The sequence below is a fragment of the Carcharodon carcharias genome, chromosome 8 (genome assembly GCF_017639515.1).
Source record: "Carcharodon carcharias isolate sCarCar2 chromosome 8, sCarCar2.pri, whole genome shotgun sequence".
NCBI classification, from domain to species: domain Eukaryota; kingdom Metazoa; phylum Chordata; class Chondrichthyes; order Lamniformes; family Lamnidae; genus Carcharodon; species Carcharodon carcharias.
The window spans coordinates 135,993,760-136,008,459 of record NC_054474.1 but is presented as its reverse complement, the minus strand read 5'-3'; the positions used below and the strand labels follow the sequence as shown (position 1 = coordinate 136,008,459).

At 41.1% G+C, this 14,700-nt stretch overlaps 1 protein-coding gene and 1 long non-coding RNA gene across 5 annotated transcripts in view; one reads left to right on the top strand and one right to left on the bottom strand.

Annotated features, from left to right (window-relative positions):
• LOC121280872 (astrotactin-2-like) overlaps nucleotides 1-14,700 on the bottom strand; it is a 1,734,361-nt gene that overhangs the window by 708,532 nt on the left and 1,011,129 nt on the right. For all 3 annotated transcript variants that reach the window (XM_041193192.1, XM_041193193.1, XM_041193194.1), the window contains one exon: nucleotides 572-696. In XM_041193192.1, coding sequence (XP_041049126.1) covers nucleotides 572-696 — 125 coding nt within the window. The remainder of the gene's footprint in view (nucleotides 1-571; nucleotides 697-14,700) is intronic.
• Nucleotides 1-14,700, top strand: part of LOC121280874 — a 51,298-nt gene that overhangs the window by 1,039 nt on the left and 35,559 nt on the right. For both annotated transcript variants that reach the window (XR_005943739.1, XR_005943740.1), the window contains exon 2: nucleotides 9,969-10,039. This is a non-coding gene — a long non-coding RNA (uncharacterized LOC121280874). The remainder of the gene's footprint in view (nucleotides 1-9,968; nucleotides 10,040-14,700) is intronic.

The following is a 14,700-nucleotide window of genomic DNA, read 5'->3' as shown; positions in this document are numbered from 1 at the left end:
AAGAAAACATGTAATAACTTAAAATCAATAGAACAATAAAAAGGGAAACATTATGGATCTTTCACAATCACTTCATTCAGGTGTCGGAACATTTTGCTCCTGAAAATTACATTGAAAAGAAACTATAATAATAATTATTCTATTTTTGTCAATGGAATTAGGAAGAGATGCTGAATTGCATTGTGACATTTTTTTGTGTGGCTACAATTGAAGTGTCTGCATATCAGTGAGCAATCTCTTCTAACTTCTTTTAACATAACAGGAGCAATGAACAATAATAAAAGTGCAGAATTGCATGAAGAGGTAGTGCTTTCAACGTAAAATTAATTACTCACACGCCAAATACTATCTCAGTGAGGAAAGACAGAAGCTGGTGTTCATGCCCTGATTCAGACACCATCACTGTGCAGGACTGTGTACTCTGCGCCTGCATACAAATCATTCTTTATTTCCCCTGGCCTTTTTGCGCACAGTGGTTTTCTTTCAGGCTCATGTGTACAGACAAGTCTGCACGGATATCTTAATTGCAGCAGGCTGTCAATAGGGCACTGACAATACACAAGGTGCTTACCTGTGAGGAGCTGGAGGTTGGGCAATGGCTCAGAAAGAACTCCCCGACACTGTTCTTCCACAGGAAGGGGAATGACAACTAATCCATCAGCAAGTTGAGGGAAATCCTTCACGAAATTATTCTCCCTGTATGAAGGAAGCATATATTGCCAGAAATTGATTTACATTAGCAGGGCCTTACAGAAATTGATGTGCAATCTGATTTCTTCCTCCAAGCCGCCAAAACTGCTAGTAACTTGGAAGAAATGAACAAACTTCATTAAAGTGTGTTGCCATCAGAACATTAATTGATAAGTTTTCATGCAATCATTTTTTGAAGAAAGAATATAGAGAGTGCAAAAAGATTTGCAAGGATGATACCAGGGCTCAGAGGTTATACCTATCAAGAAAGATTATCCAGATTGAGGCTCTTATCTCTGGAAAAGACAAGTCTAGGTGGTAAGCTGATAGTTGCCTTTAAGATTATAAAAGGCTGAGAGTGTAAGCATAAGGAGATGTTTCCACTTGTGCAGGAGACCTGATCTGGGGGCCATAAGCATAAGATAGTTGCCAATAAAGCGGTTAGAATGTAGAGCCCACTACCACAGGGAATTGTTAAGGTTATCAACATGGGTGTGTTTAGGGGGAAGCTAGATAAACAATCGAGAGAGAGAAAGGAACAGAAAGATAGGGTTAGATAAAGAGAGGTGGGCGGAGGCTCATGTGGAGCATAATCACTGGCATAGACTTGTGCCAAATGGTCTGTTCTGTGCTGTATTTTCAATGTAATTCTATGGGATTAAAATGATTCGGCATATGGTTTTGACAGCAGTATGACCAACAAAGCTGAATTTTAATTCCACCATTGCAAATGGATTTTCAGCCACAATGCACCTGCGTTTGGATTTTTTTTCCAAATTGCTTAAGCTTCTCCTTCGCTTCAAAAGCCCTCTAAAAACCTAAACATTCAACAGTACCTTCAATTTCTCATGCACTCCTTAGCCTTTGCCTGCTCAGCATTTGCCATTCTTCATTATAAAGTGCTCCATATGTGAGGAATGTTAGTGTAAGTTCAATTTATTGTTGTCACTCTGTATCTTATCCAGGTTAAGTTCCAACATCTTAGACAGGGCCTGGTCATCACAGCAGAGTTTTGACACACTGCAAGATATGGCCAGTTACAAAACAGGAAGGTAAACCATGAAACAATGAGATGACAAAAAAAAATTGCTTCGGTTGTTACGTGCCTCTAGCACTGGTTGGACATTGAAATCATTTAACACACCGGGTAGCATTAAGTTGGTAGGATACCTGCATTGCAGTCAATGGGTGTAGGCGGGTTAAACGTGCATTACCTGGTTTGGAGAGCTATCAAATTTAGTCCCCCTTATTTTCAAATGTACAATTTACCTGAGTGCAAAACAATGAGAAATATTTGACATACTGTGTATTTGGTGCATTTTTATAGCTTAGTAATCATAAAATTATCCTTGATGACTCCAATAACAGAATGTTCCTTATAAGTTTGATTCAAACATCAAGAAACTTCTTGTTGAAACTTGGTCATCTATCAACATTCTTTGAATTTCAAACAAAATATTAAATTACATATATTTCTGCTTCATCTTACTTATTTCTAGGAGGAAAAAACAAAAGTGTTCTTTCTTCTGTTAATTGTGCTCAAAAGATGATTTTAAAAATAGAAATTAAAATCTGAAACATTTAACAAACTGAAACAAGGCTCACATAAACCTAAATTACAGTTTGCATTACTGTGAAAAACGCTTGGAGGTTTCAATTCATCCATACTTCAATGCAACTCATTCTGCAAAAAATACTTCCTGTGGTAGATTATACTGTTCAGTAAATATGTGCCTCACATACTATAATTATGCATGCCAGCACAATAATGCACAGCCTGTGAAGCTCATCACGTTTCACTAAATACAGTGTGATTTACATTCAGGAGGTAGTAATGCCAAATGTTAACATTTAATGAGGTAGTTTAGCTTGAATTGTGATTTCGTGAAGGCAGATAATTAAGAAACACTTGTGAATCTGTACAGTCTGACTTATTGTCTGTGTTTTTTTTTAATGTAAATTCTTTCTATTCTTCCAATCTTTTAACAGCACACACTGTTCCTTAGTTGGGATCACAGACTGCCCTTGCTAATGTTATCCTTAAATTGGCTTCCACAAGGTGTCTTGGCTTCAATTTGCCTCTTCTTTCTTATTATTTCTAATGCTTCCCCTAATGACAGATTCAGGAATAACAACCTGTATGCTGACACTGTGGCATAAGGAATGACTGCACTGTGCCCATGTGCCAACTTCACAGCTTTTAACATGTTTTTGCTTTTCATCTCCTCAGCAATGGCAGAAAATGGGTTTAACAAAAAAATCAGCTTGGTCAAGGTAATAATGCTTCATAGTGTACAGAATATTTGACACAATGTAATATTTAGAAATCTATCAACAAAATGAAAAGAAAGAAAGACAGGCAGCATATATATAGCAGCTTTTGTGACCTCAGGACAATTCAAAGCATTTTTACAGCCAATGAAGTACTTTTTTTTGAAGTGTTGTCACTGTTGTGATGCAGGTAACTTGGCAGCCAATTTGTGCACAAGCTCCCACAAACATTAATGTATAATGATCAGATAATCTTGCTTTTTAGTGCTGTTGGCTGATAAATATTAGCCAGGATACAAGGAAAATCTCCACTACTTTTCCTCTAAAAAATTGCCATGAGATCTTGTATATCTACCTGTGGGCTATCAGTTTAACATCTCATCCCTGGGTACTACACTGGATTCCCACCCTCGATTTTGTGCTCAAGTCTCTAGCTTGGGACTTGAAGCCACGACCCGCTAACTCAGAGGCAGGACAGCTACCTGCTGAGCTATGGCTGACACCCAAAGAGTATACACCCATAATGTGGCTCATAGGCCATTTAGCACAGGGCAGTTTGTCCTGATAGAAGTGTCTAATTCTTGGTTATCTGACTGGCAGATTGAGAAGTCCTTGCTTATAGTTCAAACTTGCTCTCAATACTTCTATCAACAGAAAAGTTCATTTCCATCAACACAGTTCCCACTGCGAATGGACTGAAAGAGGGTCTCATGCAATGAATGTTCTGGGAAAGCAGGCCACAGTGTGAATATTTAACCACGCTTAACATATGCTTTGGAAATAAAATGTGTATTCCCTAATCGCTCACATGAAAGACAACTCCCACACTATTAGGCAGTATGATTTTGGCTGGAAATTATGAATGAGGTTTATTAAGAAGTAGGATTTAAAACAAACAGCAGATTGTAGCTAACATGTATTCAGAAAATCTCTTTCTAACAATAAAAGTCAAGAAATCCTGCATTTCCCTATAGTACTTTAACCAACTTGGATAAGGTAATCCTGAAAAAGCATTATTGCAAGAAATGAACTCTGTGGGATCCTTTTGTTCATTTTCACTCAATCTGTGGTTCAAGAAGAACGGGACTGAGGAACACAAAGTACCAGTAGAATTATGATTCTCTTCCCTGATGCAGGTCAGTACAAAAGGAAGATAGACATAATTAATCAAAAGTAGCCCAAACATCACTCAAACTAGATTTCATTAGGTATTAAGATGATCTCTCAGAAACTGGACAAAAAGAAACATACTTTTCATTTATATAGCACTTTTAGTGCAGCAGCAAAATATCCCAAAGCAGTTCAGAGATGCCGTCAGACAAAAATAAACACTGAGCCAAAGGAGGGGTGACCAACAGCATAGTCAAAGAGGTGGATGTAAGGAGGGTCTTAAAGAAGGATAATGAGGTGGAGGAGTTTAAGCAGGGAATTCTAGAGTACACTAAGGCACAGCTGTCAATGGTTGGGCAATGACTGAATGAGGCATGAGGGAGATCAGATACGGTTGGAAAACTTTACAGAGGTAGGAGCAGCAAGGCTCTGGAAGCATTTAGACACAAGGATGGAAATCTGATAAAAACAAGCAGGCTGACAGGGATAGATCCCTAGGCAGCTACAGAAGCAACAATGAGAAAAAAGGGAGGAAAATCCATTGCTGGAGATACTCTGATTATAATTAGGTAGTGAGACTGGTAGCAAGCAAAATCAGTCTCACTTGTGGAATCAAGCAAGGGCAGTCCCACTTGGCTGGACAATGGAGGAGATGTGATTGAGGAGGATAGTTTGGTCAACCATGTCAAAGGCTGCAGAGAAATTGAGGAGAGATAATGCACCATGGTCACAGAAACAGAGCATGTCACACAGATGGACAACCAACTTTCACACCTTTGTGGAAGTTTTGGCTTTAAGATCATCTGATGCATTAGTTGCAATGGACATAGATGAATGGAAAAATGTTAGGGTGTTTGATATTCATTATTTCTATATTACATCAGTAGACTTTGTGGCCAGGAATTTCTTTGGAGCTATTCCCACTCTGCTCCTGTAACTTCCTTGGAATTGCTGCTTACATGTACAAATCAGATTGGTGCAGCAACTTCAGTGAAATGACAGTGGTAAACTAGAAGTAGCTCAGGTGAAATTCCAGACCCATGACTCCCAATATTTGTTTTTTTTTAACCAGTGCGAAAGTTTATTTCTCAGTATATTTTAACAAAACATAGAAAGGATTTGCCAGCACAGGTCCATCAGTGGTGTGAAAGGAAAATGACTACTTCAATTCAACAATAAGGTTGTTCTGAACAGGAAAGGTTTTTGGTCTTAATCTTTCCGAAGAGACAGCGATTCCTCTCTGATTCCATCTTTTGTAATAATGCAAATCTTCAGAGCGTCACCAGTGTAAACATCTCTCTTGGCTGCAGAGTTGAAAACATCTTTTACCAGCTGTAGGGCTTTTTCCAGTGTAAGAGGGACATGGTAATCATATTCCACTATGTAAACAGAGGTTAGATAATCCCATGTAAGTGGCTTGTACATGCCAGTTAAGGATGTGGATTGCTTAACCCTGACTTTAAATACCAAGCAAGAGCTAATAATTTCTCCTCTGGAATTACTGGGAATGTATATATCCTTAAAAGAAACAAGGCTGCAATTGAGGGATTAAAGATGTTTAATGTATGGTGAGTCTTAAGATTTGAACTGGACAGATGTCTGTCATAGTCACAGCGCCAATCCTTTGTTTTTTTTTAAGGTATGAAAAATGAGCATGGTTTTGATCCCTGTGATAAGCTGTGAAGTACCAACCAACCATAAAACTTCAAAATCTGGCTTTAGGACAATCCAATATTTATGAAAGAAAGGTTCCAAAAGAGTGAAGTTGGCTCCTAACTTCTAATTGAAAACAGCAAATTCAAAGATTGAACCCTGGAGACCAATTGCAAAGTAAATCCAGAACAAGATTTCAAACAACAAACTCCCAATTCTCTGAGGTGTAAAAGCACATTCATCTTTGTTTTTATAGTTTCCTCTTATTTCTCTTCCAAAGGTTCATACTATGTCATGGTTCCATGGCTGCAGAGAACCTTCAACAAGTGGTCATTCTTCATGTGTCGGGCGAGACAATGGTTGGCTACTCAACCCTGATGGAAAGGCATGATTACTGAGATTGACCCAACTTCAATAAAGCCATACTTTTAGCAGGGGTCAATGAATAGTAACATACTTTCTGAGTAAGAGTAGGATTTCCACAACTGCTGTTGGATTAGGGAGGGGAAAACAAACAGGGTCCCTATTCCTGATTGTAATCCAATAACTCACTGTTGGAAGTGGGTGTACATTTGAATGTCAGGTGAAAACAAGGTTGGGCTCAGCAATGATACCACCTTACTGGTACTCAGCAAAGATCACACATTAATGACACTCTCTTGCAATTGCTTGTGGAATTGTAACCCAAAAAGGAACAGACACTTACAGAAATGCAAAAGAGGGCATCTGGAAGCCCATAAGTCTCAGCTAACTCAACAGACCACATCTCAGAAGAACTGTGGAAGTAATGAGGGAAAGGAGGTTGAATCTGTATGTGCTGGGGCCCAATTCAGCCATTCAAGTGGGAATTGCAAGTGTAGGGAGATTCCACCCCTAATGACATCTGCCTTGTAAGATCCATGTGAGAAAATCCCAGAGCCAAAGCAGACCAAGCAACTAGGAACCCCATTGGAGTTTTGAGGCAATTTTTTATTATTTTACCACTTTATACTCCAGCCTCTGAGGTGCTAACCTAGCTTAGGCTGATTATGATTTGTCAGGTCCTGGTAGCCTCTTCATTCCCTTACCCAAATAGTCATTGTCCATATCAGACACTAGATATTCCTACTGAGGCATCATTGGAGCACTTTAAGAAACCATATGAAATGATGCAGTTTAAATTGAAAATGCCTTTTAACCTTGGGCTGAGTGGTGCAAAACAGAAAGACTAATTGCGGTAGAGATGTGGATTACTCAGAGACACATGCCATTTCTTCTTTTAAATTCATACCACTGCACTTTCCTTGCAAAAGATTTGCACACCAGTTGCTTCTTGCAGGTGGATGAATAAGTAAACTGTTCCATCTGTGAAGGGGGAGGGAACAAACATATGAAAGAGGAATAAAAGTAGGAACTGGAGGTGTTCGAGAGTCTCCATGAAGTGAATGGTCACATTTTCTATGCCTGACATTTCACCAGCTCCATTTGACTGCTTGTGGATCCCAGATCATCATCCGGAGGCACTTAAAGCTCAGCTGTTGATGCTAACCCTGTCATTTCCATGCCTCTTTAAGGCAATTCTAACCTCAGAAAATGAGTTGCTCTCTGCAGACTGGTTTCAAGATGTTGGCACAGTGCTTCTTGCTAGCTCATTGAGGAAAGAAATGACATGTTATAAAGGAGTCAATACACAGCACCAAGCATGGGACAACAGGCAAATTGCCTCTTCGAGTGACTCATCAGTCTCTTCTGACAATGCTTATTTTCAATTGCTTTGACAGTGTTAATGTCCTTAACTAAGTTACATCTATGCCTCTTTCTCTAACGAAAGGAAAAGAACATTCCAGAATTGTATGGTAGAATGATAGATGTTTTTCCTTATTCATGCTGATAAGTTTCCAAGGCTGAACGATTATTCTCCTACGAGCTACAAGCTTTGGGATCATCAGTAATCCCTCAGGGCTATGGTCTGAAAATTGACCTAAATGAGAAGATATTATACAAGTTGACGACTCCGCTCTCCGGTTAAACTCAAAGATAATGCCTTTCCACACAAATTGTGCTCTCCTGCAGAATAGCAGCTATAAAAGCATCTGTGCTTTGTAATTCAGCAATATACTCACTGTGAAATGATAAATGGTGCTGTGTAGATTTATCATTATGAAGGAAATAAAATTAACGGTGGTCCTCAGTTAATTTCCGTAAAGGCACACTTAGACCACTGGGTGTTAGAATAAAATTAAAGTTTCTTTTCAATGATTTTTTTTGGAGTTTAACTCTTTTATTTCCAAACCGTTTATTTTTAACATGCAGAAAATCAACATAAAGCCAGTAACGTGCTGAATTGTGTTGGTACGGAGATGGGCGCCCAAAAAAGATCACTGAGAGCCTGCGTGCCAGTCAGCTACCACTGTTCCCAAACCTGCTGACTTTTACAGTGTCGGGGGCTGGGAGGAAAAGTCGTCACCCGCATCATTAATTGGGCACATTTATGTAATTAAACAGCTTGTTAACAGCTTGCCTTCTAATGTTCCGATATTTTCATGGGGATGGGGAGGTGGCCGTTTGAACAACTCCAGCCCATTGGAAACAGGGTCAGCAGCACTGAAAAAGTTTTATGTTATTTAAAAAAGTGGAAGTTTTGACAAAATTCTACTGCACAATGGTTAAATTTGAATAACACTAAAACTTCCATACCTTATCCGGGGTTCCAGCACTCCATCTGCTTGGCCAATTTGGAGATGCAAATTCTTTCCTCTTTTCAAATCATTCACAGATGGCAGCCACAGCAATGGTTGCCATGTTCGACCATAACACGCCCACTTTCCTGGTGTCCAGTATTCCCACACACCCGCCCCAGCCACTAATTGGCCAACTGATCCATTCCCTCTCCAATTAGGCTTCCGCCTCAATGAAAATGTGGATCAATTCCCGGTTTGTATCGGGGTGGGTTCATGACCTGGAAATGATCCCACCTCCTGCGCAAAAATACGGCCCTCTGTTGACATTGCATTAATTCAGTTCTTAAAATTAATTGTTTCATCAGGACTATTGTTTCCTTAAAAGATGTCATAATTTGCAAATAAAGCTTTAGCTTTGGGTGAATAACATGCATATATTTAATAAATTAGCTTTTTCTACTGATTGAAAAAGGCAGTTCAAAAAGACGATTTAAGTCATTTAAAATGATTGGGTATACTAAATTAGCAGCATGAGGAAATTCAGATATGTTTGCATATCAATATCCTACACCATAATCTCAGATCCACTTCCAATTAATGAGCTGCACATCCACAATTAGTGGCAATGGTAAAGGATTCTTTCTTCTCTTTGAGAAGATGGTGTCTGAACATTTAATCAGAGAATAAAGTTGATATTCTGTAAAGATGGTGGGGAAAAGAGGGTTTTTTTCCCCCTAGCTCTATATGTGTGCTCAATTTCAAAAAGAATAGCCATATCCAATGCACCTGGCCATGTTTAAGGTGCTTTTCTTCAATTTAATCCAATGAGGCTCACTTTTCATTTGTACTGAGGCAAAGGTTCTCGCTGCCTGGTTGCATTCTCTTGTGGATTAAAAGGGGAACTTAAAGCCAATAGTAACAGGATTTGACACTAAAATATTCCAATAAAATCCCTAATTAAACACTGCAGCAGCTCTTTGTGTTCTGGTCAGCAGGGATTCACACCTTAACCACTTCATCCCATCAATCGTGTCTGCATAAGATATCGGGAACATGGTGTACTCAGTCTTTCAAAATAATAAAATAAATAGTCACCATTGGAGGCTGCAGATGGCTTCTACACATGGTACTGCTTAGTCTAACATTTTCCTCTGCCAATTGGGCCAAAAATACCAGTTAATTCCCATTGAAATTAATAGAAATTTCTCAAATTCTTAACAATAAAAAGGTTAAAAGAGGCATGCGGTCACAGTTGGCCGATGGATTGCTGTGTTAATGGCTGTGCCACAGAATTTGATTTACAACATACGATCAAAGTGAGAGGCCCCCATTGTTCTACCAGACTGAACTCTGCCTCTCACTGTATTGAACCCTGGCTACTTTAGAATGTCCTTCTGCAGTGAAGGAGCCTTAATGTTCCCTTATGTTTGCATGCAATCAGGTTATAATCAATGGAACCGCATAAATATAGTTGGAATACCTTTCACTATTCACAAGCCTTTAAGTTTATTACCGGTATTTGATTCTCCAAGTAATTTTCCAAAATAAAAATTATCCTCCATTTTCTCCTTTCTCATTCTGTAGGGGATGATTGATGATGACTTCAAGAATGCTGAGCATTCTTTGCAAACCTCAACCAAGTAGTCAAACTTCAGGTAAGGGCTTAAGCAGTAAAGAATCTAGAATCATCTGGTTGTTCAGCAATGTGGCCACCAGATCTAAGTTTTCTCCTCACTCGTTATGAACACTTCGAACAGGGATCACTGAATAGCAATGAAGAGTAGGGCCCTTGGCTCATGTTCCCCCTCTCGAGCTCATCAGGTTTGAGGACAATTGTAGCGCCCACTCTTGCTGCCGAGTCGAGATTAGCCAACAAAGTAGAGGCCAGAAATCCAACTACAGGACAGCCTCATTTATTCTTCTTTTGAACGATTTGGGCTTTACAGCTCTATATTCTGTGCCCTTGACAAAAATCAATTGCTTTTACAAAATTCAAGGCATAGATTTTACATTTCACCATTAGGTAGGAAACTGGTGGGAGCGGATCAACCACCCATTATAAACCAGCCCAATTGTCTTTTCCACTGATTTCAATGGAAAGGAACACCTTGGCTGTGTGCTTAATGAGTTTCCAACCCACACTTGGAGGTTTCTGCCAAGTTAAAATCAGTCCTTGTCCTAAAAACTACTGAACTTCTAACTACAAAGCTTTGGAAACAGTTTTAATTTATAAGGCCAGGCTTTTTAAAAAAAATCATTTCTGGGATGTGGGCGTCATTGGCAAGGCTAGCATTTAATATCCACCCCTAACTGCCCTTGAGAAATGGTGGTGAACCATCTTCTTTAACTGCTGCAGTCCTTGTGGTATAGGTACAATACAGTGCTGTTAGGAAGGACGTTCCAAGACCTTAACCTAGAGACAATGTAAAACGGAGATAAAATGTGGTGTGTAACTTGGAGGGGAACTTGAAGGTGATGGTGTTCCCAAGTGCCTGCAGCCTTTGTTCTTCTAAATAGCAGAGGTTCCAGATTTGGAAGTCAAAGAAACCTTAAGAGTTGCTGCAGTGCACCTTGTTGATGGTACACACTTCAGTCACTGTGTGCCAGTGGTGAAGGGATTAATGTTTAAGGTGATGGATGGGTGTCAATGAAGTGGGCTGCTTTGTTCTGGATGATTTAGAACTTCTTGAATGTTGTTGGAGCTGCACTCATCCAGCCAACCACAGAGTATTTCATCACATTCCTGACATTTGCTTTGTACATAGTGGAAAAGGGAATCAGGAAGTCAGTTACTCACCACAGAATTCCCAGTCTCTGACTTGTTCTTTTAGCTTCAGTATTTGTGTGGCTGGTCCAGTTAAGTTTCTGACCAATGGTGCTGACCAGAATTTTGATGTTGCGAGAAACAGTGATGGTAATGTCGTTGTCAAGGGTGAGGTGATATAAAAGTAACAGTTGAATGGTGAGAAAGCAATTTTACTTCAGATCGTAATAAGGATTTCTAAAGGATGCATGGGATAAAGTGTTGATTTTGTTTCTCTGTACTGAGGGCTGCTGGTGAAACCCTTATCCAATGATTTGTATATGCATTGCATCTCCTATCAGGATAAATGGTTTATATCCCCAAGTATGCAAGATTACTATTGGAAAAAAAAGTGTCGTTATCTAATATATTTATTTAAACAACGGGTATGGTTTAACAGACTTGGAGACAAGGTTTGAATTTAGTGTCCTAGAGTCTGACCAATTGCTTGTGAAAAGCTGAGTTGGAAGGTCATTTATTTCTAGAGGTGTTTCAATCCAGTTAACCTTGATCGATTGTGAACAATCTCTATCCACATTCCTTTCCACTAACTTGGATCAAACAAACAATACTGGGAGTGGCATCACTGGCTGCCCAGTTCCCTTCATGCTGGGTAGCAATATGGGCTGTGGGGTTTTGTTCTTGTGTAGCATTTATCATTATGGATCTATGCTCCAAAGTTACTGATGAGACTTCATGACTTTATTTAGCTCTTGAATTTCTTCAAGTTAATAGTGAATGAGTTTTCTGTCACTGTATTTCATTAAGAAAGAAGGAGAAAGAAAAGGAAACCTGCAATTATATAGCACTTTTTACAACCATTGGATATCTCAAAGAGCTTTACAGTCAAAAAAATATTTTTCTTTGAAGTGCAGTCATTAAGAGCCAATTTGTACACAGTAATCTCCCACAGATAGCAATGTGATAATGATCAGATACTCTATTTTGTTTATATTTGAAGTGAGGGATAAATATTGGTGAGGACATCAGATATTACACCCCTGCTCTTCTTTGAAATAGTGCCATGGGATCTTTTACATCCAGTTGAGTACGTTGACTTGGTTTAATGCATTATCTGAAAGTGAGCTCCTCCAACAGTGAAGCACTCTCTTAGTACTGCATTCACTTAGTATTGTAATGGAGTGTCAGCCTTGATGTTTGTGCTCAAGTTCTAGAGTGGGACTTTAAGCGAGGAACCTTGTGACCCAGAGGAGAGAGTCCTAATTCTGCGATTTTTGCTTATGACTTTTTTAAAAATGAATTTGTAGCCTACAGTTTAAATCATGTGGCCCAGCACTGTGGTACTTTGCAGTTTTGGAGAAGGAATAACCCAAGCTGCTTACAGTGTTGGAACCAATGGTTAAAATAGGATTTCTGTTCATCGTGCAAATATGCGTCTGGAATTCTTCTGATTTCCTGCCATATTGCAGTGCAGCAGAGAAATGGGCTGGGATTTTTCATGCCCATCCGTGTTGGGTGTGTTTGGTAGCATGAGCGGACAATATGGCATGATTGGTTTCATGACGGCATGAAACCAGTTTGCTATCATCCGCTCAGCCCGCCAATTGCAGGTCATGTTTCCCGTTATCGGACGTCAAGAACCTCACTGTAATACATCAGCATATCAGTATAAGGCCAGCCTGCCAAACTCATCCCCCCTCACCGGCTGAACCATCTGCCCGCCTCGGTGGGAAAACACGCCGACGTGTTTCACAACAGCACATAAGCAACGTATACTGGGCGTGCTGCACTTTGCTCGGGACTTCAAGGTTTGTTTGCCTACCTTGCTTCAATCAGCACTTGCAGTCATCAGTGCCAGGCTTCACAGACAGCACCACATCACTTTTAGGGCAGCTCACGGGTAGGTCTCTGCCTACCAGATCAGCCGTTATGTGGGTGGTTTTTCAACAGCTGTAGGGCAAGGAGGGGGGAGAAGAGGCCTCAGGCTAGGAAAGAGATTGCAGGATGAGAGCCAGACTGGGGAAGGAAGGTACACCAGGGTGTGTGTGGGGACACATGTTGATCTGTGAAAGTGGCTTCAAGGTGGTGAGGGCTGAGGGGGCAGTCTCCAGAGGAGATGAGGCCAGATGGACATGCGAGGATATGTGTTTGAGAATGGATGATGATGTCCCTTGAGCTGACAGTGAGTGAGATGCCAGTAAATGTGCGATGGGCTTGAATGTGTGAGCTTAGAGTGATCAGATGGTTGCCATACCTTGGCTGCACGGATGAGATCTTTCATCCTCTATCTGCACTGGATGGCCAACCTCGTCTGTGCAGCACTGGTACTGGCCACTGCTGCTGTCACCTATCATGCTGGATTGGTGATGCCACCGCCCATCCTGTGTCCAGAGCGGGGGGAAAAGACATTGTGGTGGGCCCCCATGGCATCCAAATGCCATTCCAGTGATGCGTCACTAAACCTGGGGGCTGCAGTCTTTTTGCCTTTCGTGAACATCTTCCCTGCAGCAGTTGTAGGCTGGAAGCACTGAGATGTGTGCATGCAGCTAGACTTTAATTACGGCGCCCGGCATGCTAAAGCGACAAGGTGATGGTGTGGCGGGTGAATGAGAGCCCGCCTGCCATGGAAACGGCATGTCTCCCAGGAATGCATAAGTAATGCGGCGGGTTTGGGACGACAGGGCATGAAAACCCACCACCGCGGCTGGCCACTACCACACTTAATGCAAATCTGAGACGATTCTGCCCATGGTCTTAACACTCAGTTTCTAGGCATTTCTGCCAAGCTGTTGATTAGAGTAAGAAATTGGGGAAGCCTAACTTAGGTACTCCGCAACTAAGCCTACATTTTGGTACGGAGGAGTTGAGAGTTTGCCTATGGACTTGACCATTGCAAAGACAATGGGTAACATCTGGAGAGAGTCCAGACTGCAGCAACAATTGGAAATCTAAAATTAGAGTCCTAGGTGGAAAGCAGGACAGGGGTGTGATCCTCTACATCACTGATAGCCCCAGTGAAGGACTGAAAATCTGAGGCCTGAGTTTTTGCACAGATGGGTAGAAAGGTCTAGGGTGGCACAGGAGCATGAGGGACCATCAGGGATGGGCTGGGGGGTTGGGGGGTGTGTGTGTGGGATGGCATGGATGGATCATGGGGAGTGTGTGAGGGGTGAGGGCTAGAGGGCTGTTTTTTGTTTCGTTCATTTTTAAAATAAATTCACCCAAGGGCATCGAGGCAGGCCTTTTGCCCAGCCTGTGTCTGCACCCAGCATCCCCCGCACTTGTCCTGGGGGCGGTGGTCCAAACTTGTAATCCAACCCACCCTGTCGGGACGCAAGCTCCAATTTCTGGACCTTTTTCCTAGGTCGGATGGGCGGAGCCAGGAAATGTCCCGTCTCTGCACTCCCGACCCGGGAGCGAAAATCTGGGCCAAAATGTCCAATTTCAGCCATGCTAAGAAGAGAGGTTTCTATCACAGGCTGCAGCATTTCCCAACATAAAGAAGAAAAATCAGAGTAACTCCCACAGTTGGTTGTTGTTATCACTATCTGG